Here is a 23,228-nt window from a genome sequence, read left to right as displayed (position 1 = left end):
AGAAACGTTATCACCACATTTCAATGCTGTCATTCTACTCCAGCCCCAAACCCTCAATTTCCATGTCTAATTAATAACAATTTACAAGGGCCCTGATTGGACAACAAATTTGTCACCAATACATTAGCACAACGACAGACAGAACTGACACCACAAGCAACTGCAACAGCGTCCACACAAACGACGACCCAACATTCCATCGTCTTTGCTTCATTACGAACCTATTCTGTCCTGTTTGTGTTAGTCTGTCTGACAAGCTGGTGATCTCACCGAGACCGAGAGAGGGGGGCAAACACGAATGCGACGTGAGAGCCAGACCGCATAGTTTGCCCTCCATTGAGTGCTTTGTGGCTGAAACAATCTCAACGTCAATCATGCAACCGAGTAATGTGTCGTCCATTGGAACCAAAACCTATGAAGGAATGTTCGGAATTATTGACGTTAAACATGAATATGATTGTGGGGACTACAGGAATCTGTGAGACCGATGGTGCGGTTGTAAAAATTTAGTAGACTAACTGTGATTGTTTAGGGTTAGAAAAGCTGTTGGTATGGTCTGTTAGTTAGACGTTGCATGTCCGGTATGAAATGGACAAACATGTAGACAGATAAACAGACAAGCAATCAAAGAAACAGACAAACAAACAAATATACAGAAAACAAACAACTAAACAGACAAACAGACAGACGGGCAAACGAATAGACAGTCAGACAGACAGAAAGACGGACGGGCGGACAGACAGACAAACAGACAAACAAACAGACACACTGACAGTCAGACAAATAGACAGACAGACAAACAGACAGAGAGACAGACACAGAGACAGACAGACAGACAGACAAGCAGACAGACAAGCAGACAGACAAACAAACAGACAAACAAACAGACAAACAGACATACAAACAGACTGACAGACAGACAAACAGACAGACAAACAAACAAATAAACAGACAGACAAACAGACTGACAGGCAGACAAACAGAAAGACGGACGGGCGGACAGACAGACAAACAGACAGACAAACAGACAAACAAACAGACACACTGACAGTCAGACAAACAGACAGACAGACAAACAGACAGAGAGACAGACAGACAGACAAACAGACAGACAAACAAACAGACAAACAGACAGGCAAACAGACTGACAGAGAGACAAACAGACAGACAGACAGACAAACAGACTGACAGACAGACAAGCAGAAGGCAAACGAACAGACAAACAAACAGACAAATAGACAGACAAATAGACAGACAGACAAACAAACAAAAAACAAACAAACAGACAAATAGACAGACAAATAGACAGACAGACAAACAAACAAAAAACAAACAAACAGACAGACAACAATTGAATGGACAAACACCAGCAATCAAGCACACGCCACAAATACAAACAAACAAACAAAAACAATTCCAAAATAATTGAAATCAACCAATCACATCGCCTGTGTACATCACCTGCTCATAAAACTTATTGTGTGCAACGTAATGCCGCCTGTCATGTGCCTCCTCAGTCACCAACACCGTCTGCCTCTCCCCAACCTATCACACACAACACACACAACACAAACACACAAATGTTGCACAAACGGACGTTTCAACAAACTCTCTGCTGTCACCTTGTGGTCGTACGGTTTGTAGGACTGAAACAGCTTGGATATCTCTCTCGTTCTTTGCTTCACGATTTCAGTCGGAATTCGTTTCATTCGAGCTGCGGGTGTGCCGGGACGAGGATAAAATTGATTGATAAATAGACTGGGAAATTTGTATTCTTGAACGAGACTGAGTGTTGTAGAGAAATCCTGAATTAGTAAAGTTGGGTGATTTAATGGTTGATATCAATGTGATTTACTAGGTACTTCTGGAGTTTCTGTTGGAAAGCCGCAGATGACGTCTGTTGCTATGGTGATACCGGGTACTCTGTAGTAAACAAACAATACGTGATGGTGTGTGTGTGTGTGTGTGTGTGTGTGTGTGTGTGTGTGTGTGTCGTGTGTGTGTGTGTGTGTGTGTGTGTGTGTGTGTCTGTGTGTGTCTGCCTGCGTGCGTGCATGTGTAGCATGTGTGTGTGTGTGTGTGTGTGTGTGTGTGTGTGTGTGTGTGTGTGTGTGTGTGTGTGTGTGTGTGTGTGTGTGTGTCTGTGTTGTGTGTGTGTGTGTGTGTGTGTGTGTGTGTGTGTGTGTGTCTGTGTGTGTCTGCCTGCGTGCGTGCATGTGTAGCATGTGTGTGTGTGTGTGTGTGTGTGTGTGTGTGTGTGTGTGTGTGTGTGTGTGTGTATGTGTGTGTGTGTTTGTGTGTACTAACTGTTTGTTCAAAAAGTCCACCACGTGCTTGAAATCTTCTATCGTGTACTCACGCTTCATGTCTGCCAAAACCGAGTCAGAAGCAGACTGAACTGGAATGTGAAGAAATGAGTAGACACGAGAATGACTCAGAATTTGTGCCATTTCCTGGAAACAGCACAACATTTGAACACAGACAGACAGATAAACAGACGGAGAGACAGACAGAGAGACAGACAGAGAGACAGACAGACAGACAGACAGACAAACAGACAAACAGAAAGACACAGACAAATAGACAGACAAACAAACAAAAAGACAGACAGACGGACAAACAGACAGACAGAGACAAACAGACAAACAGAAAGACAGACAAACAAACAGAAAGACAGACAGACGACTAGACGGACAAACAGACAAAGAAACAGACAAACAGACAAACAGAAAGAGACAGCCAAATAGACAGACAAACAAACAAAAAGACAGACATACAGACAGACAGATAGATAGACAGACGACTAGACAGATAAACAAACAGACAGACAGACAGACAGACAGACAAACAAACAAACAGACAGACCACCTCTAAATGATCAAGTATATACGGAGGATTCGTCATTCCCAGTCTCAGCATTGCTCCCTCAGGAATCACTTCCACCAGCCGATTCAACAGTTCCGGCAACGTAACGCCAATGTCCCTCCCATAAGCTCCCGTATCCTCACTTGTCAACCAAATCTCACGCACACCTTCTGTGGCACATGAACGACACCATCACACCGTTTCCTGCCACAACAACTGACAACATGTTTTTACCTTCAAACGACTGCCTGGCCCTTGATATGATCTCCTCTGGTTGGTAACTGGCTAGATCACCTCTTGACTGTTTGGTCTTGCAGTAAGTGCAGTTGTTGAGGCAGCTGAACAAGAAATACAAGAAATTAAATAAAACATTTTTGAGTGAAAGATGGTAGGTAGGTAGGTAGGTAGGTAGGTAGGTAGGTAGGTAGGTAGGTAGGTAGGTGGACAACAAATAAAGCGACAGAGAGATGATGTACAGAATAAATATATAAATAAGCAAACAACAAAAACAAACAAATAAATAAACAACAAATAATGATGAAGAAATTTAATTAATAAACAAATAAACAAAATATAAACAAACAAACAAATAAACAAATAAATAAACAAAAAATCTAAACAAACAAATAAACAAATAAATAACCAAACAAACAAATAAACAAATAAACAAATAAATAAACAAAAAATCTAAACAAACAAATAAACAAACAAATAAACATATAAGTAAACAAACAAATAAATAAACATTTAAATAAACAAATAAATAAATAAACAAACAGACAAACATATAAACATACAAATAGACAAACAAATAAACAAACAAATAAACAAACAAATAGACAAACAAGTAGACAAACAAATAAACAAACAAATAGACAAACAAATAGACAAACAAATAAATAAACAAATAAATAAACAAATAGACAAACAAATAAACAAACAAATAAACAAGCAAATAGACAAACAAATAAACAAACAAATAAACAAACAAGTAGACAAACAAATAGACAAACAAATAAACACACAAGTAAACAAACAAACAAACAAACAAATAAGCAAATAAACAAATAAATAAACAAACAAACAAATAAACAAACAAACAAATAAACAAACAAATAATAAATAAATAAACAAATAGACAAACAAATAAACAAACAAATAAACAAACAAGTAGACAAACAAATAGACAAACAAATAAACAAACAAATAAACAAACAAATAAACAAACAAATAAACAAACAAATAAACAAACAAATAAACAAACAAATAAATAAACAAACAAATAAACAAACAAGTAGACAAACAAATAGACAAACAAATAAACACACAAGTAAACAAACAAACAAACAAACAAATAAGCAAATAAACAAATAAATAAACAAACAAATAAACAAACAAACAAATAAACAAACAAATAAGCAAATAAACAAATAAATAAACAAACAAACAAATAAACAAACAAACAAATAAACAAACAAATAATAAATAAATAAACAAATAGACAAACAAATAAACAAACAAATAAACAAACAAGTAGACAAACAAATAGACAAACAAATAAACAAACAAATAAACAAACAAATAAACAAACAAATAAACAAACAAATAAACAAACAAATAAATAAACAAACAAATAAACAAACAAGTAGACAAACAAATAGACAAACAAATAAACACACAAGTAAACAAACAAACAAACAAACAAATAAGCAAATAAACAAATAAATAAACAAACAAACAAATAAACAAACAAACAAATAAACAAACAAATAATAAATAAATAAACAAATAGACAAACAAATAAACAAACAAATAAACAAACAAGTAGACAAACAAATAGACAAACAAATAAACAAACAAATAAACAAACAAATAAACAAACAAATAAACAAACAAATAGACAAACAAATAAATAAACAAATAAATAAACAAATAGACAAACAAATAGACAAACAAATAAACAAACAAATAGACAAACAAATAGACAAACAAATAAACAAACAAATAAACAAACAAATAGACAAATAAATAAACAAACAAATAAACAAATAAGCAAATAAACAACAAAACAACCAGTCAACAAACATAAATTTATCACAAAATAATAGAGATAAGCAAACAAACAAACAAACAAACCACTGACTGACATGCTAGCAAACAACAAAAACAACTGAGGCATTAAATGGGCACAGTTGAGGCCAAGAAGCAGAGACCAACATAACTGCCGGCCATCGGCCAACAGCCGACTAAATGTGACGTTTGGCCGGCATAATTTTTTTATAGCCTGACATTGGCCAATCAATGTCTAATTGCGTTGAGCCGAGGTTGTCATAGCATGGGGCTGTTCCTTTTGCGTGAAATTGTTCTCAGAAGGTGTCATATGACATGTGCGTAGCATATCTAAGTTGCTGTAACCACTAATAATGTTAGGTTGTTATTGTCTTATCTGTAATTATGTTACAAGGTGTTATTTGTTGCAATATGAGCTAAAGAGAGCTCCTTACTCTGTGCTCATGATCTACTCTAGTCTAGCAACTTAACATGACCATTTACACAGGAAGTGCTAATGAGACTGCGGTTTCACCAGATGTTTTATTTAGTGACCCTCGTAAGATCTTTAGTAACCTTTGCGTACTCTAACAGATCTTCTTACACGCAAGTATGCCCAAGTCTTTTGACCTTCTATTCTGAAACTAACAATGTTCAAAGGTCCCAATATTCGACCATTGTTAACGTCATGCAACTAAAAGGTAGTAGACATCAGCAGCCATAGCAGAGATATGCGTCCTACACAGGCGCAAACACTTGTTAGAGTGACGCTCGCTAGCTAGAAAATTTTAGTTGGCGCTAACCTCGCTAAGTATCCGGGATTATCTGTCTTGTTTTTGATAAACATCCGGCTGCATCAGAATGAGCTTAGTATGTGATCTAGTTGCTGCTCAGCTCTATCCTAGTGATGATCCGTCTACTCATCAACCAGTCGCGGTGGAGGGTGATGGCAACTGTTCCTTTCGTGCTGCGTCTGTGACACTAACTGGATGTGAGAAGGATCATGTCAAACTTTGCCAGAATGTATGTGAGCAGTTGGAAGAGCAAGCTGAAGCTGTTGCGTCCTCCATACTATCATGGTCCTTGCAAAACCATGACTAATGTTAATTAATATGTGAGAGTTCAGCATTGCTTGTTCTTCGATAGCTTCTTTCAAAATAGGTCAGTCTAATATAGAATTTATGAACATGACTTATGTGTACAGTACTGTTCCAAAAATGTTTGCTACCATTCATGATTGGGATTCTAGCGTAGGGCACGCTTTAGTCTGTGAATCTAAGGCTTTAAGTTCCTTGGCTTTTCTGAAATATTCATTTGGTGCATAAGAGATCAAGGTACAAGGTACATTTATTTATGCATGGCCAATCAAAACTCTTATACGGCCGATCAAATTTTGATTGTGATCTGACATTTGCCGGCTGACTGCAAAACGTTATATTGGTCACTGAAGAAGTGTGCATTGCATAACAAGATGCCACAACACACAAACCCACAAATCATCAAACATGGTTTCCTCACCCCGTGTTGATAGCAATTATCTCAATCAAAGGATTTTTCCTGATTTTTGGCAACGACAAATCTGCCCCGCCCACTCGTCTCCCATTCTGTCTCTTACTCCCAAATAATCTCACAGTATTTCCCTTCAGTGTCTCTTCCACGACGTCAACAATCCGATCAATCTGTTGCACCTGGTTTACACACACACACACACACACACACACACACACACACACACACACACACACACACACACACACACACACACAGTGACACATACACACACACACACACACACACACACACACACACACACACACACACACACACACACAATCAATCAAACTATGACCGACACCATCTGCATCAACAAACATTCTTACGCCGATCGCTGATAAACCTTTCAACATTTTGTGATCCTTCTGAGCTTGTGGGACACAACCAGCAAGAACGATGTGTTTGTTTAGCTCGTGTGCCTTTTGAACCGCATTTATGAAGCTGTCTTCAGATGGATTCTTGACAGTGCAACTGTTAAGCACCCACAGGTCAGACAATTCAGGATCATCTAAAGACGTCATCTTACATTAATATCAACTAACTACAAATTAATTAATATATTTAATTTATTCTGTTGATTATTATTGATTAATTAAAATAATTTAATTAATTTATTATGCTAATTATTATTGATTACTTAAAATAATTTATTAAACTAATTCAATATAATCACATCATATAATTAAATATATAATACTGAATGCATGTACATGTACTCTATATTTAATTAATTAAGTATTAAACTCAATAATTGTATAAAAATTATTTGGTTCTTTCATTTATAATAAATAATGTTATAACAACTTCATTGATATCAATAGCTTTAACTACAACAATACTGGCAACACATTGCTACACTGTACAACAATTGTGATTAAAATAAATAATTGAATTTAAATTATTATATTAATAAACTTATTAATATAAACTAATTTATATAAATAATTAATTAAAATATTAATATATAAATTAAACATAAATTAATGTAATGAATAAATTAGGATTAGGGTTATGGGTTAGGATTAATACATTAATAGATAATATAAAATAAAATATAAATTAAATATAAATTAATGTATAAATTAATATATAAATTAAATCTAAATTAATATATAAATTAAGATATAAATAAAACATAAATATAAATCAATACATAAATTAAAATGTAAATTAATATATAAATTAAATATAAATTAATATATAAATTAATATATAAATTAAATCTAATTTAATATATAAATTAAATATAAATTAATATATAAATTAAATATAAATTAATATATAAATTAAATATAAATTAGTAAAAAATTAAATATAAATTAATGTAATGTATAAATTAAATAAAAATCGCAACATATAGATACATCAATACTAACTGCCTGTACATGTTATCTTCAAACTACTATACTAAATAAATTCATTAATATAAACTTATTCATCTAAATAATTAATTAAAATATTAATATATAAATTAACGTAATATACGTATAAATTAAATAAAAATCACATCAAATATATACACAATAGTAAATAAACTCATTAATATAAACTTATTTATCTAATTAATTAATTAAATTATTAAATCAATGTACGGGTACCTGTTATAAAATAACCAAATGCAGATAGTTGTCCAGCTATGTATTCTCCATCGCTATTGTTATGTGAACAACCCCACGTCTTGATGTAAACCTTTTCCATAGCCGGGATATTCGACATAAGAGATGGGGTCACGTGACTCTTCTCACACAAAGCTTCTCGTCTTCTAAGACGCTTTGGCAACACATTTCTCCTGTTTGGTTTCCTATCTCCATTATCTTCGCCAGTCACAATATCCTCGATATCGCTCACGTTCTGCATTAGTACGAAACATACGGGAGAACAATGCTTAACGCGCGTTAATAAGGAGTACGAATGTTAACGTACGTTAATATCAATTGATGAATGACGTCATACATCCATGTCTTACGTGTCTGAAAGTGAGTTGGTGGTTTGTCTCAGAATTTTGGATTGTAAGATGCGTTGTTTGAAAGGTCGTACTTTGGGTGGCAACGATTTGTCATCTCCGTCATCTGCTCCATCATCATGGGACCGTCTCCGTCCGACTGTCGTCACTGACTGGTTTTGGGCGATTGTCAACTTCATTGTCTTGTTGTACGCTCTCTTGTTGTTTGATGCGTGTGGTGTGGTGTTAGCACTTGTTGTTGTGTGATAGTTTTCATACAATGTTCAAGCCTAACTTGACGAAGAAAGGCAGCGGATATACAACAGACTACAGACGACCTGGAGGAGGAGGAGGAGGGTGAGGTTTATATGGAAATGGAGGGATGAAGTAGAGTATCACAGTAGTCAGTAGTTTGGATGTTATAGAGAATGGAGGTTATAGTATTGGAGGGATGCATCTCACAATTCACTAGACTATTGTATTGGAGGGATGCATCTCACAATACATTAGACTATTGTATTGGAGGGATGCATCTCACAATACATTAGACTATTGTATTGGAGGGATGCATCTCACAATACATTAGACTATTGTATTGGAGGGATGCATCTCACAATACATTAGACTATTGTATTGGAGGGATGCATCTCACAATACATTAGACTATTGTATTGGAGGGATGCATCTCACAATTCACTAGACTATTGTATTGGAGGGATGCATCTCACAATACATTAGACTATTGTATTGGAGGGATGCATCTCACAATACATTAGACTATTGTATTGGAGGGATGCATCTCACAATACATTAGACTATTGTATTGGAGGGATGCATCTCACAATACGCTAGACTATTGTATTGGAGAGATGCATCTCACAATACGCTAGACTATTGTATTGGAGGGATGCATCTCACAATACATTAGACTATTGTATTGGAGGGATGCATCTCACAATTCACTAGACTATTGTATTGGAGGGATGCATCTCACAATACATTGGACTATTGTATTGGAGGGATGCATCTCACAATACACTAGACTATTGTATTGGAGAGATGCATCTCACAATACGCTAGACTATTGTATTGGAGGGATGCATCTCACAATACATTAGACTATTGTATTGGAGGGATGCATCTCACAATTCACTAGACTATTGTATTGGAGGGATGCATCTCACAATACACTAGACTATTGTATTGGAGGGATGCATCTCACAATACACTTGACTATTGTATGAGAGAGATGCATCTCACAATACACTAGACTATTGTATTGGAGGGATGCGTCTCACAATACACTAGACTATTGTATTGGAGGGATACATCTCACAATACATTAGACTATTGTATTGGAGGGATGCATCTCACAGTACATCAACTCTTGTAATATGCATAATTTTGATAGACCGTCATCGGGTCCACGACGAAGAATGGGAGGTTTCCGAGGAGGCCAGAGTGGACCCAGTCCGCCACCAATGGGAGGAGGATGAGGAAGGTTGAACACAGACTACACGGCTGACCCTTCCACACACACACACACACACACACACACACACACACACACACACTTACTGACTTTTCATATCTTCCAGGTAAATGCCTGGATGTGACCCTTCACACTCAGGCGTCTCCCCCTCTGTCTCGGTTGCTGTTGACTCACGACAGTGAGGCACATGACGTCTACATGGGAAGCTTCTTAGAGGACCACGTATGACCGAAACACAACAGAAACCCAGACAACACTCCTCATTACAACTCAATTAATTAGCTTCATTAATATCAACTAGATGACAAAACCATAGTGATGAAATAATAATAAACATGCAGAAATCGACGTTTTCTCATTGCTGTGACGTTTGTGATTACGTGTGTGATCGCGTTTGCTCCCTTGTTATGAAACTGAAGGGTCTGCCCGACCGGAACAGGTCAAAGTTGGCAACTACGACAAACGAACGTGACAATCAAAGTCACTCAGTGGCTCGGATTGTTGCTTGTGTCTTACCAGGACACGATTTCACGTTGCATGGTTGTTTGTCCTTTGTGTGTCTGTTGGGGCATCGTTCTCGGTTGCAGTGTCTACGGCGTGTGCGTGTACCACCTGCACATTTCCTGCTGCACGAGCTCCATGGAGACCAAGAGGAGCAACAAGCTGGAAGTGAAAGGATGTTTAGTAAACGTGTTAAGGAAGTAGGACACCTGGTGATGTGGAGAAATGGTGAATGTGTATGATGGTTGAGTGAGATGTGAGTAACAGATGGACAGAGGGTGAGACAGACAATAGGTAGAATGCCTCACAGACATAGACAGACACAGACAGACACATAGACAGACAGACATGACGCATAGACAGACAGATGACATGTAGACAGACAGACAGACTGAAAGACAAACAACAGTCAGGCATAAGACTGACTTAAGAGACACATTGACAGACATGTAAACAGACAGACAGACAGACACATAGACAGACAGACAGGCAGGCATGTAGACAGACACATAGACAGACAAACAGACACAGACAGACATGTAGACAGACAGACAGACAGACACATGTCAGCTTGTGGAGGATGACTCTAGCGTTGCATCGTTGTAATATTATTGAGAATTTTTTTGTCCAAAAACCTCTAAAGTCAGCTTCATTTGTATAGCCTTCAATATCTCTTGATCTTCTGGCTAGTTTGTTTAGATAGTTGGTAGCTTCTGATCCCCAAGTTCCAAAATGTTCAAATACCAGAGGAGTGAAATTGAGGCTTGATGTATTGCCAGCAAGTTGTTGTTTTTCGTATTTGATCATCTTCCTTTCCTCCCTTCTTGCTGCAGCAAAACCTTCCTCTAAAGCTGCCTGCTTTAAAGCGTCTTGGCTGAAAGGATGAGCCATAGCCACATCAAGGTCATAGCTACACCCAGAGTCATACACAACTATGTCTGAAGGCTATACAAATGAAGGTGACTTAGAGGTTTTGGGAGAAAAAAATTCTCAATAATATTACACCGATGCAACGCTAGAGTCATCCTCCACAAGCTGACACGTGTCTTCCCTGGAGAAGAAGATGAGAACATACACAATAGAGACTATCAAAGTACTTTGCATTAAACTAAAGCTGAACTCAGTAGATTTCTTGTATTTAGTGTTAGAAATGTAACGTAGAGTTTGTGTTTCAATAAATGAAATTGACAGACACATAGACAGACAGACAGACAAACAGACACATAGACAGACAGACACATAGACAGACAGACATGTAGATAGACAGACACATAGACAGACAGACAGATAGACACATAGACAGACACACAGACAGACAGACAAACAGACAGACAGACACATAGACAGACACATAAACAGACAAACAGACACATAGACAGACAGACTCATAGACAGACAGACACATAGACAGACAGACAGACACATACACAAACAGATTCGAAAGACACATTGACAGACAGACAGACAGACAGATGGTAAGAACACAAGACTGCATAGAGATGGACAGATAAACAACAAACAAGTGAATGGGCAGACAGACCAATAGACAGTCAAACAGATACAGACAAACAGATGAATGTCATACAAAGACAGACAGACAGAGAGACAGACAGACTGTTTGTCTGTCTGTCTACCTGTCTGTTTGTCTGTCTACCTGTCTGTCTACCTGTCTACCTGTCTACCTGTTTGTCTGTCTGTCTACCTGTCTGTCTACCTGTCTACCTGTCTGTGTGTCTGTCTACCTATCTGTCTGTCTATCTACAAACTCTCTCGTTTGCTGATAAGTCTGTACACAAACCTCACACCCACCAACGACCAAACACCCGAGCCACACAACTCAACGTCACACCAACGAACCTGCAACTTCCTGACTAGCCACACACGCTCCAACACAACACTTGGAATCGAGATAAAATCCATCGTCACATCTCAGACAGCTGTCATTACATCTCCTCATCCTCATCCGCTCACCAATACCACACGACCTGCTACACTCGCTCCACTCACTCCACACCTCCCAGCTACCACGCACGCACTCATTCACACCCAAATACTCCGTCGTCTGTCTCAACTGACATCCCTTCTTCTTCCACGCCTTCAAATTCATATCTGAAAGTTCGGAACACGACGTCGCCTTGTTCATCTCGTTTCCCATTTTCATGAATGCGTGTGGCTGTATCTCGTCAATTAGATCTCCGTTTGTGCATACGACTTTCGCTAGCGTGACTTTCTTGATTTCCTTCAGCTGACGGGGAGTGAACTGGCCATGTGTTTCATACCAGAATCGATCGCCTCGTTGAAGCTCACGAAACTGACGTCCCAAAATGCATCGGAACGTACGACCAACGGATGCATCGTCGACGTGATTCTCGGCTAAACCGCCAACAAAAAGGTCAATGTGTTCAACCGAGTGGTAAACAGACTTCAGTGTGTTGATCGTGTCGTTGGGTATATCTGAGCGTAACGCATCGAATGTCGTCATCGTGGCGACATCGAGTCCACAGTGATGCCGCCAGTGTGTGTACGACGGGATCCCATGGTCGCGTCCTCGTTGCACATTCAAAGCGAAGAGATCGAATCCCGGGCTGCCGGGAGGGTCAGCGAACAAGTGAGATGTGACGGTTGTTGCAACATGGAGATCAACACTCTGTGGTGACGTCATCAGGAGTCCACGAAGGATCGAGTCGACGCCGCCAGTCGACATGTCGTACATCGAATGCGGACAGAAGAAGCTGGCGTTGAGACGAAACGGTCGGTGAAGGTTGTAGTATCCGTGACCTCGTCGAGCGAACTCGTTCCTCAACTGTGAGTGACCGAAACGGAACGCGGCAGTCGCAAACACGTTCGCGATTCCTCCATTGAGATCCCGATCGTAGAACGAACGAGGAGCATGAAGTCGATGGATTTTGATTCCGTATCTTTTCATTCCCAATTTTCCCAGAATGACCGGTAGATACTCGCTGTACGTAATCTGTTGCATCATCGCTCCAACTATCTTCCGCGTCTCGTAAAACACTCGATCGCCATCCCAACACTTGTTTAGCATCGACAACTTGGTGGCGATTCGGTTGTGCTCTCGTAGCCAGATGGTGTGCATCGCAGTCAGAGAGACGACTTCGTTCGCTCGTATGTCACCCGCTTTGAAACAGTCGCTCTGTGGCGACCCACAACGGCAACGACAGAGTGAAGAAAGTGGGTCGGATGACGACTGATGAGGCAAGGAGCTCTTCGACGACGTCGTGTAGCGAAGAGGCAAAACTCTCAACAAGCCAATCGAGTTGACGTCACGTAGCTCCATCAGTTCTCGTTCTGACGAGCCGTAGACATTCGATGCATCAATATATGACGTAATGCTGTTTAACTGTGAGCGTGTGATCGCTCTGTTCGCCTCACATGAAGCCGTGGATCTCCCAAACGCGAGACATCGAAGTCGAAAAAGTGGATCCGAAGCTGCAATTTTGATCGGAAAACACGACGTGGTTTGTCTGCATGACGTGCCGCACGACTTGGTTGCGTCGTGTGCGGGAGTGTGCGTGATGTCGTGATCGAGGAATTGGCCCCACTGCATCAGCATGAGCGTGTGGTTGTGTGCGGCGTGGCTGACGTCGTGTGATAGTTGTAGGCTGATGTATCGAGGGGATGGGAGGTTTCTGGTCTTTGTTCCTTGTGGAGCGGATATGCCGTCGTCGTAGACGGCAGCGAGGTATCTCTTGTATGCGTTGTTGGCTGAAATTCAATAGATAGGGTTGTGTTGGTGTGTGGAAAGATAGAAAGATTAGCATAAACAAATGTAAATGTAAACAATTAGATGGACACAACACAGAGACATAGACAGAGACACAGACAGAGACACAGACAGAGACACAGACAAATAGACAGACAGACAGACAGACATATAAACAGACAGACAGACAGACGGACAAGCAGAGACACGCAAACACAGAGAGAGAGAGAGAGAGACAAACACACAAACAAACAGACACACAGACAGAGACAGACAGACAGACAGACAGTAGACAGACAAACAGACAATCATAGGCAGACAGACAAATAGACGGACAGGCAGACAGACAAACAGACGGACAGACAGACAGACAGACAAACAAAGACATGCAAACACACAGAGAGACAAACACACAAACAAACAAACAAACAAACATGCATACGTACAGGCAAACAAACAGCTATACCTAATCCCAGGAAGGATACAACAGATTATTACAAACAGACAGACAGAGAGAGACAGACAAATAGACAGACAGACAGACAGACAAACAGACAGATGGACAGACAGACAGACAGACAGACAGATGGACAGACAGACAGACAGACAGACAGACAGAGACATGCAAATACACACAGAGACAAACACACAAACAAACAAACAAACAAACATACATACAGACAAACAAACAGCTATACCTAATCCCAGGAAGGATGCAACAGATTATTACAAACAGACAGACAGACAGACAGACAGACAGACAGACATGCAAACACACACAGACAAACACACACACAAACAAACAAACAAACATGCATACGTGCAAGCAAACAAACAGCTATACCTGATCCCCAGGAAGGATGCAACAGATTATTGCAACTGCCATTCATCGTTCTAAAACGATCATCAACAGCCGAGCAATTGACACTATATGAACCACACAGAGTTTCCAATCGATTTGGTAATTCTTGAATAACGTCCGCCTGCAACTCCTCCAAACTGCCAGTGTGATTGGTCAAACTCTGAAGTTCAAACAAACTTCTCGTTGCCAGTAGAGCTCCGTCTGATTTCATCTCTGCCTCAGGAGTTGCAGTTTTCAGTGCAGAATGTGTTGCCACGGCAGGTCCGAGGGGACTCTCGACATGCACGTCTGTAGACAAGAAATAGTACAACACACAGCACGAGAACAACCTTTGCTGTTAAGATATCACATCATATCCAATATGTTAGAGTGTGAGCAAAAAGATGGTTTGTTGATGTATGTGTGTATAGTTTTAGTGCCTGACCATCTGTGCATTTGTCCATCTATCTGTCTGTCTGTCTGTCTGTCAGTCAAAGAAATATATTTTCATAAATCGGAACTATTACAGGCTAAATCAAACTACGCAACTCTTAACTAAAAGTCTAATACACGATACACTACAGTTGACCCTGACAGGGTCTTACAATGACTATTTATTAACTAATGAACAAAGAACTGAAAGGTGTTCAGTTCTGAACTGCGCTTTTGACCACCTAGGATGTTATAGGCTTTTCTTGACATTACTGAAGCATTACATCTTTGCAGTTCAACAGAAAGACGACGTCTCCAAAATAATTTAAAGTTGGCAGGATTCTTTCGGCCACTTTCATCTCTTGAGAGATGTCAGAGATCGTCTAGATATTTTAGCGCTTTCTTATCCCATCGACCAAAGTGTTTGAACACTAAGGGCACAGCAGATGGTGAGGAACCTTGCGGTAGAATTTCTCTTAAGTACTTTTTGGCTTTGATTTCTTCTCTACGAAGAGCAGCAGCTCCATCAAACAGAGAAGCCTTGGATAGAATGTCAATACTCCAACGATGTGCCATTGAGACATCTAAATCAATGATTTTCCCAGATTGATAGTCCAATACAGTAATGTCTGGCCGGTTGTCTGAATTGCAGTAACGATGTTGTGCTTCATTTACATGATGGATGTTTAAGCTTCCAAGGCAGGCACTCCATAATTCTCACTATAGAGTTGTGTGTGTAAACAGGGCCACCACCAGTTTTACAAGTTAGAAAGTGGTAACCATCCGTATCTGATTCAAGAGACTTTCCACAATCACATAAATTGAACCAAGAACTGAAAGGCATCGTATATCCTAACCTCATCAAGGATGCCAAGCGATAATAGCAAGATTCAATTGCAAACTTAGATGAGGAGGGTATAGCATCAAGCCAAGCACCTGCTCCTTTGCCTTGAATTGACCGTAACCGAGCTGAATCTTTAGGAGTAGGAGCATTATTTGACAATGATTCGGCCAAATTATGTGACAGATCGTGTTGTAATTTCTGACTGCCAACCACTTATGAATATCTGATCCTGGGGAAGCACTTGGCAAATATCATGACCAACAGTACCTTGTGGACTAACCAGAATATTAGCCACTAAATTCTCCAATCCATGGAAACGTCACGACAAAGATTGGAGGAAATGAACCCAGGAAGCTAAGAAAGCAAACGGTGAAATGGTAACCATTGAAGTCAATCCAAAGCCACCCAGTCGTCATGACAGCGCCACTTGTTCCCAGCACACGGAATTGACATCCAGATCTAAGAGACTGACAAATGTGTTGTCTGCATGTCTGTCCGTCTATCTGTTTGTCTGCCTGCCTGTTATTTGTCTGTTTGTCTATCTGTCTGTCTGCCTGCCTGTTTATTTGTCTGTTTGTTTGTCTATTTATCTATCTGTCTGTCTGCCTATTTGTCTGTTTGTTTGTCTGTCTATCTGTCTGTCTATTTGTCTGTCTATCTGCCTGTCTATTTGTCTGTCTGTCTAGCTGTTTATTTGTCTATTTGTCTGTCTGTCTGTCTGCCTATCTGTCTATCTGCCTGTTTATTTGTCTGCCTGCCTATCCGTCTGTTTGTCTGTCTGTCTATTTCTCTGTCTGTCTACCTGTTTATTTGTCTATTTGTCTGTCTGTCTGTCTGTCTGTCTGCCTGCCTATTCGTCTGTCTGCCTATCTGTCTATCTGCCTGTCTATTTGTCTGTCTGTCTGTCTGTCTATTTGTCTGTTTGTTTGTCTATTTGTCTGTTTGTTTGTCTGTCTGTCTGCTAGTCTGTCAAAGACGTCAAAGAATGGTTCTAGATTATATTATATTGTACACCATAACTAACAAAAAGCCACATGTACTAATACATATAGCTGCCACACTCAACTATTAATTAACGCACTATGTCGTCACATATCATCCGGGATCTAATGTCATCATCCACCACATCCGGGATGTTACATAGTTGTTTTGCATTCCGCGCGAGCAGATGCCTCACCGTTGCCAGCGAATCCCGTCACGACGCGCTGGCGTCTCTCGATCTTCTCTCTCGCTCTCCGCACCGCCTTGCTCCATTGCTCGTCTGTCAGTCTGCAACCTTAACACACAAAATTGCAATTGACGTTGATTAGTGTTGAACGGTCGCTTGCAATGCATTTTACTCGCATGCTGCAGCGCGCAGAGCAATAGGAGGTGTGCAATGAGCTGCAGACGCATGCTGACAGCGACAACACAACAGACACTGGAGAGTAGAATAACGCATGCGCAGTACGTGGAATGTTGGTGCGATTGTAGTAGCAGACCTAAATGCGTTAGTATTACCGGTGTTGTGACTGATCTTTTACGGTGTTATGACTGATGCTTCGACTGAGACTACGCATGCGTGGGGTGTAGCCTTGCGTGTCCGAACGCGATTAGCGCTAACTGATGCTTAAGAATTATTATAAAATAATATTTAGCTCACTTTAAAACGAGCAATCAGAATGAAACGTAAATTAATTGTAGGCCTTGTTATTTTTTATTTTTATTTTTATTTTTTTGTGTTTGTATGTATATGTGTCTGTCAATACATTATTGTTGTGTTAGTTTGTCTGTTTGCTTGTCTAAGTGTGTGTGTGTGTGTGTGTGTGTGTGTGTGTGTGTGTGTGTGGTGTGTGTGTGTGTGTGTGTGTGTGTGTGTGTGTGTGCGTGTGTGTGTGTGTGTGTGTGTGTGTGTGTGTGTGGTGCAATAGCTCAGTTGGCTAGAGAGTCTCTCATGGAGTGATTACATCCGGGACCTTGCAGGGTTGCAGGTCTAATTTCCTTGGGCAAGAAACTTACACACAATTGCTTCTCTTGACTCAGGAGTATAAATGAGTACCTGGTCATTGACTGGGGTGGCAAAGGACTCCAGCTACGACAAAGTCCATCAGCCACTGGAGTCCAGGTGGGACTTCGGGTGCCCACACCACAGTTGGCGTCGCAGTCGGCACTCCTGTGAGCACCTGGCCAGGCTGCAGGAGATTGTTTAGCACGGCCCATAGCTCCTGCGTAGTGCACAAGAACCCAGCCAACAGGCTGGGGGACATTACCATTTAACGACAGCTCCTTCTCTAGTTGCCACTTGCGTGTCTTTGTCTGCTGGTTTGTTTGCTCATAGAGTTTCGCTGATTGTCCACTGCAGACAGACAGACAGACAAACAGACAGAAACACAGACAGATAATTTATTGTCATACCGATTCTACTTGTACATATGCTAGGATTTTTAAAATACAAATCAGTCCTTGCAAATAACAAAGTCATTAACTAATGGACTTGACTTTGAATGTCAAAATCAAATGATCTATCTAAATCACCATGATTAGGTGACAGTTTTGAAAGTTTTCTAAGGATAACTTTGGCATTGCATCTTTGCAGAATTGTAGAAAATCTTTTTCTCCAATACGACATGAACATGGAAGCATTAAAATTGGCTTCTGGATTTGCTGACTGTTGTGACAAATGCTGCAAAAAATTTTCTGCCTTCGTGCCCCGGCCACCTCCCAAAATGTTTTATCACAAGAGGAACACATCTTGATACATATCCTCCTGGAACAAACTCTTCTCAATATTTTTTCATTTTCTTTTCTTCTTTTGTTGCGGTAGCATGACCATTTTCCTTGCTAGCCCTCCTAATAATGTCCTGACTCCATCGATGAGCCAGGGACACATCAATATCCAAATTCTGTCCAGTATTTGGATCAAACATTGTAAAGTCTGGACGGTCTTCAGTATTGATGTATTCATGTCTTGGTTCTGTTTGATGGGGAAGGTGAAGGTCAGACAGGCATTCACTCCACCCATTTAAGACTGAATTGTGAGACCACACAGGTCCACCCCATATTTACAGGTTAAAAGATGGTATTCGTATTCATCCAAATCATGACCACAATCAGACAGACAGACAGACAGACAGACAGACACAGACAGACAGACAGACAGACAGACAGACACAGACAGACAGACAGACACAGACAGACAGACAGACAGACAGACACACACAGACAGACAGATGGCATCTATGAAGTTTGTCCCTCTTGTTATGGAACATTTTGGCCGTTGGGGTGATGAAGCGACCAAGTACCTCCAGGAGCTTTCGCAAAGATCAACCGACGACGCAGGGAATCACAATTCTAAGGCATTTATGTGTTATTGGCGAAAACGCTTTTCGACAACGCTGCAGAAGTGCAATGCAAAGACGATCTGCAAGAAGATATTGACATTAACTTCCAATGACAATAGAAATATAGATATAGATGACTTCCTTACACAGTTTTTTATTCATTAGCTTAGTAGTTATGGCCAGAAAAGGCTTTAAAGCAGTAGCACAGCTTGTTAGCCATGAACATAGTTTGTAATAGTAGTCATGTATGAAAATATATTATATGACAGACAGACAGACACAGACAGACAGACAGACAGACAGACAGACAGACAGACAACAAACAGACAAACAGTCATGCAAACCAGACAGACAGGCAAACAGCAAACAAAAATAGGAAAAATTAAAAATGTCTGACATACATACATACATACATACATACACACAAACATACAAACAAACAGTTTTATACAACCCAATAGTATGATGTAATATGATATCGTATGATACATGTTAACAACAAACAACTATCCATGTGCTCACTCATGGTCTGGGATTCCAAAGCCATTGCCTCATTGATATAAACCAGCAATAAGCTTGATAAGAAGTGAATTGATTTTTACTGTCTACTACATTTCTCTATGTCTTTCTTGCTGATCAAAGGTGTTTCTGTCATTATCAGTATTATCATCCTCTTTCATTTCCTCTTCCTCCTCCTCTTCATGTTCGTTGCCCAAATTGTCAGCCTCGTCCTCATAATCACCATTGTCATGTTTGTTGTCATTATTTCCTGCCAGTTCCTTATTCACATCGCCACCTGCCTACAAACAGCAACACAAAAAATTAAATTGGTGACACCAAATATACATGAAAACAAATATATTTATTTAAATACATAAAACTTAATTTTAATTTTAAATTTTTATATTTTATTTTTGTATTGAAAGTTTCCAGCTAATTGGGAAAGTGTAATACGTAAATATGTAAATATATTATTATATAACATAAATATATAAATATATTATTACATAACATAAATACTAAAAGGCAGAAGCGTAGCTAAAAGATGTGTGAGTGCGGCCGTTGGCCCTTTGCCCAAAAGTGGTTGTATATTTGTAAAAAAATTAAATTTTGAACCAAAGTATGATGATACCAAAGTATGGCACAAGGCTACGGTACTATCACTATGATACATTGTACAAGGCTAGAGCTAGCCTTGCTTGTCCAGACCTCACACTTTGGCTATGCCACTAGCCACTGCATAAGACAAATAACAGAGTGACAATAGATTCACAATGCTTCAGCAACTCACCTCTCGTTCGTCATAATCATCTTGCAGCAGCTCTTCATCATTCTGTCATATCATTTCATCATACAAACAGACCAACAAATACAAACACACACAACAGACCTCATGTTTGTTAGCATCGCCTGCATTTTGGTCGTTGTCATCTCGTCCTCTCTCGTCTTCGTCCTCATCCTCATCCTCATCCTCTTCTTCTACTTGTCTTTCCCCTTCTTGATAGTCTTTCTCATCTTCTTCTTTGCCTTCCATTTTGTTCTCCACTCCATCTGGATTCTCTTCCCATGATCGATCATCGTGTGTCACAACTTCCCTGTCTCTGTTGCCATCACCATCATGTTGCTGTTTCTCTGCTTCAAACTTGTTATATAAAGCCTCAGAATCTCTGTTGACTGGATTGACATTTTGATTGTCTATTTTTCCGTCTTCATTTATATCCTGATTTGGATCTTCTTGTTTGTCAAATTCTTCCTGTCCTGCAGCTTCTTCCTCTTCCTCTTCTAAACGTTTTGTATCCATATCCATGTTGTGTGGTATAACAATAACATTACCTTTCTTTGATGTATCGTCTCTATCTTGTTCCTCCTGTTCGTCATCTTCATCTTCTTCAGATTCTGTTTTGCTGTATTTGTTTGGTTCGGTGACATGTGAGTCGTCTGCTCTTCCATTCAAAGGAGACAGTTTACCTTCATATTCATCTATGTTCCTCTTTTTGTCTTTCGAACGATCTTCAGTATCTTCATCTTCATGGTCTATTTCTCTCCCATTGATGTCTGGTCCCTCCTCTGCCGTATCTTCAGTATCTCCATGATCTACTTTCCTGTCATTAATGTCTTCTCTCTCCTTTGTTGTATCAGCATGAAATTTCGTTACACCATCACCATCATCATCATCATATGTCTGTTTCTTGTCTGGTGGTTGTTGTTGCCACATGGCATGGTCTGCTTGCTCTTCATGTCTCATCTGTTCTTCCCATTGTTGATCAGAATCCTGCTCCTTCTCTTTCCCCTCAGTGTCAGATTGCTGTCTCGGGTTCTGCTCTCGTTCATCACTTTGTGACTTTGTTTCAACCCTGACTGCTTCATCACTTTCATCACCTTCGCCACCTTCATCACCTTCACCACCTTTATCCACAATTCCGACGTTCTCACGTTCATTTGTTTTGTCTTGCTGTTGATTAGTACGTCTTTCATCTCCTTCGTCTGAATGTTCTTCTTCTTTTCCTTCCTTCTCGTTGCCATTGTTGTCATCAGTTTCCTCCCTTTCACCACCTTCTCCATTGATATCAAGATCTTGCTCTTTTTTCACCTCCCTGACTGCTTCATCACTTTCATCACCTTCGCCACCTTCATCACCTTCACCACCTTTATCCACAATTCCGACGTTCTCACGTTCATTTGTTTTGTCTTGCTGTTGATTAGTACGTCTTTCATCTCCTTCGTCTGAATGTTCTTCTTCTTTTCCTTCCTTCTCGTTGCCATTGTTGTCATCAGTTTCCTCCCTTTCACCACCTTCTCCATTGATATCAAGATCTTGCTCTTTTTTCACCTCAACTACTGCAGGTACTGTAACTTGCTCTTCCTCTTTCTTATCATCAACATCTTCAACGTCTTTACTCTCACTCTCCTCATCACCTTTACGCACTTTAATGCTATTTCTTACATTCACTGCATCTCCACCATCTTTTTCTCTCTCTGTTTCTGCATCAACTGCAGTTTCATGTTTCTCTTCGTGATCATCATCGACATCTTTGTGTTGCTGAGGTAAAGTACCGTCATCCTTTGACTTTACCTGTTGATGGTGAACACCAGGAATTACCTCTCTTGTGTCTGTAGTAGCTGCGTTTCGTTGATATCCTTGTTGTTTGTTGTGTGTCAGACGCTCGGAATGAGCAACATTGCCTTGCTTGTCATCTGCTGTTCTATGTGTGAGTGTTGGTGGTTTATGATGTTGCTTGACATCATGTTCAGGTTGTTTTTTAATCTTATCAATAACAGCCTACAATCAATACAACATAACAGCACAAACAAACAAACAAAAAATTAATGAATAAACAAAAACAGACAAACAAACAAATAAACAAACAAACAAACAAATAAACAAAATAAGCAAACAACCAAATAAATAAATAAACAAACAAACAAACAAACAATAAACAAATAAATAAACAAACAAAAACAAACAAATAGACAAATAAATAAACAAACAAACAAACAAACAAATAAACAAATAAATAAATGAACAAAATAAGCAAACAACCAAATAAACAAATAAATAAACAAACAAACAAATAAATAAACAAACAACAAATAAATAAACAAACAAAAACAAACAAACAAATAAACAAATAAATAATAAAAAAAAATAAACAAATAAATAAAT

The 23,228-nt window shown here is 39.3% G+C and overlaps 5 protein-coding genes across 10 annotated transcripts in view; 1 reads left to right on the top strand and 4 right to left on the bottom strand.

Moving 5' to 3' along the window:
• Positions 1-13: 13 nt before the first annotated feature.
• LOC134181888 (threonylcarbamoyladenosine tRNA methylthiotransferase-like) lies at positions 14-8,408 on the bottom strand. Of its 3 annotated transcripts, XM_062649168.1 has the most exons (11): positions 8,392-8,408; positions 8,067-8,319; positions 6,795-6,976; positions 6,433-6,602; positions 3,100-3,203; positions 2,869-3,035; positions 2,308-2,453; positions 1,863-1,923; positions 1,623-1,805; positions 1,462-1,545; positions 14-412 (listed from the first exon to the last, which is right to left on the bottom strand). In XM_062649168.1, exons 2-11 carry the CDS (start codon positions 8,182-8,184, stop codon positions 113-115), a joined length of 1,515 nt encoding a protein of 504 aa, XP_062505152.1. In that variant the 5' UTR covers positions 8,185-8,319; positions 8,392-8,408; the 3' UTR covers positions 14-112. The 3 variants fall into 3 exon arrangements, with proteins under 3 accessions (XP_062505152.1, XP_062505150.1, XP_062505151.1); XM_062649166.1 differs by lacking the exon at positions 8,392-8,408 and having other exon boundaries at positions 8,067-8,330; XM_062649167.1 differs by lacking the exon at positions 8,392-8,408 and having other exon boundaries at positions 2,869-3,032; positions 8,067-8,330.
• Positions 3,210-5,096, bottom strand: LOC134181889 (NADH-ubiquinone oxidoreductase chain 5-like). The gene has a single exon (XM_062649169.1). The coding sequence runs from the start codon at positions 4,950-4,952 to the stop codon at positions 3,480-3,482; it is 1,473 nt and encodes a 490-aa protein (XP_062505153.1). The 5' UTR covers positions 4,953-5,096; the 3' UTR covers positions 3,210-3,479.
• LOC134181890 (selenoprotein K-like) lies at positions 8,402-10,264 on the top strand. Its single transcript, XM_062649170.1, has 5 exons — positions 8,402-8,444; positions 8,499-8,619; positions 8,681-8,767; positions 9,822-9,911; positions 10,009-10,264. Exons 1-5 carry the CDS (start codon positions 8,426-8,428, stop codon positions 10,010-10,012), a joined length of 321 nt encoding a protein of 106 aa, XP_062505154.1. The 5' UTR covers positions 8,402-8,425; the 3' UTR covers positions 10,013-10,264.
• LOC134181887 (myeloperoxidase-like) lies at positions 10,203-17,688 on the bottom strand. Its single transcript, XM_062649165.1, has 6 exons — positions 17,585-17,688; positions 17,422-17,520; positions 14,972-15,277; positions 12,261-14,129; positions 10,419-10,565; positions 10,203-10,355 (listed from the first exon to the last, which is right to left on the bottom strand). The coding sequence occupies exons 1-6, from the start codon at positions 17,637-17,639 to the stop codon at positions 10,279-10,281; spliced, it is 2,553 nt and encodes an 850-aa protein (XP_062505149.1). The 5' UTR covers positions 17,640-17,688; the 3' UTR covers positions 10,203-10,278.
• A 2,447-nt stretch (positions 17,689-20,135) lies between these two features.
• Positions 20,136-23,228, bottom strand: part of LOC134182166 (myb-like protein X) — a 6,756-nt gene continuing 3,663 nt past the window's right edge. For 2 of the 4 annotated variants that reach the window (XM_062649531.1, XM_062649533.1), the window contains exons 6-8: positions 20,955-22,844; positions 20,856-20,897; positions 20,136-20,364 (exon numbers count right to left, since the gene is read on the bottom strand). In XM_062649531.1, coding sequence (XP_062505515.1) covers positions 20,173-20,364; positions 20,856-20,897; positions 20,955-22,844 — 2,124 coding nt within the window. In that variant the 3' untranslated portion in view covers positions 20,136-20,172. The remainder of the gene's footprint in view (positions 20,365-20,855; positions 20,898-20,954; positions 22,845-23,228) is intronic. The other 2 variants (XM_062649532.1, XM_062649534.1) reach the window with 1 other exon arrangement.

Source organism: Corticium candelabrum, chromosome 7 (assembly GCF_963422355.1).
Source record: "Corticium candelabrum chromosome 7, ooCorCand1.1, whole genome shotgun sequence".
Lineage (NCBI taxonomy): Eukaryota > Metazoa > Porifera > Homoscleromorpha > Homosclerophorida > Plakinidae > Corticium > Corticium candelabrum.
The sequence above is the reverse complement of the archived record's forward strand: the minus strand, read 5'-3'. Positions and strand labels throughout refer to the sequence as shown.

Coding starts and splice junctions, on each gene's coding strand:
- LOC134181888 (XM_062649166.1), bottom strand. CDS start 8,325: ATGCAGAACGTGAGCGATATCGAGGATATTGTGACTGGCGAAGATAAT. Junction 1,806..1,862: donor TTCCAACAGAAACTCCAGAA/GTACCTAGTAAA, acceptor TTACTAATTCAG/GATTTCTCTACAACACTCAG. Junction 1,546..1,622: donor ACAAACCGTACGACCACAAG/GTGACAGCAGAG, acceptor TGTGTGTGATAG/GTTGGGGAGAGGCAGACGGT.
- LOC134181889 (XM_062649169.1), bottom strand. CDS start 4,952: ATGTTTGTTGACTGGTTGTTTTGTTGTTTATTTGCTTATTTGTTTATT.
- LOC134181887 (XM_062649165.1), bottom strand. CDS start 17,639: ATGCGTCTGCAGCTCATTGCACACCTCCTATTGCTCTGCGCGCTGCAG. Junction 17,521..17,584: donor CTGCGCGCTGCAGCATGCGA/GTAAAATGCATT, acceptor TTGTGTGTTAAG/GTTGCAGACTGACAGACGAG. Junction 15,278..17,421: donor GACGGGATTCGCTGGCAACG/GTGAGGCATCTG, acceptor TCTTGTCTACAG/ACGTGCATGTCGAGAGTCCC.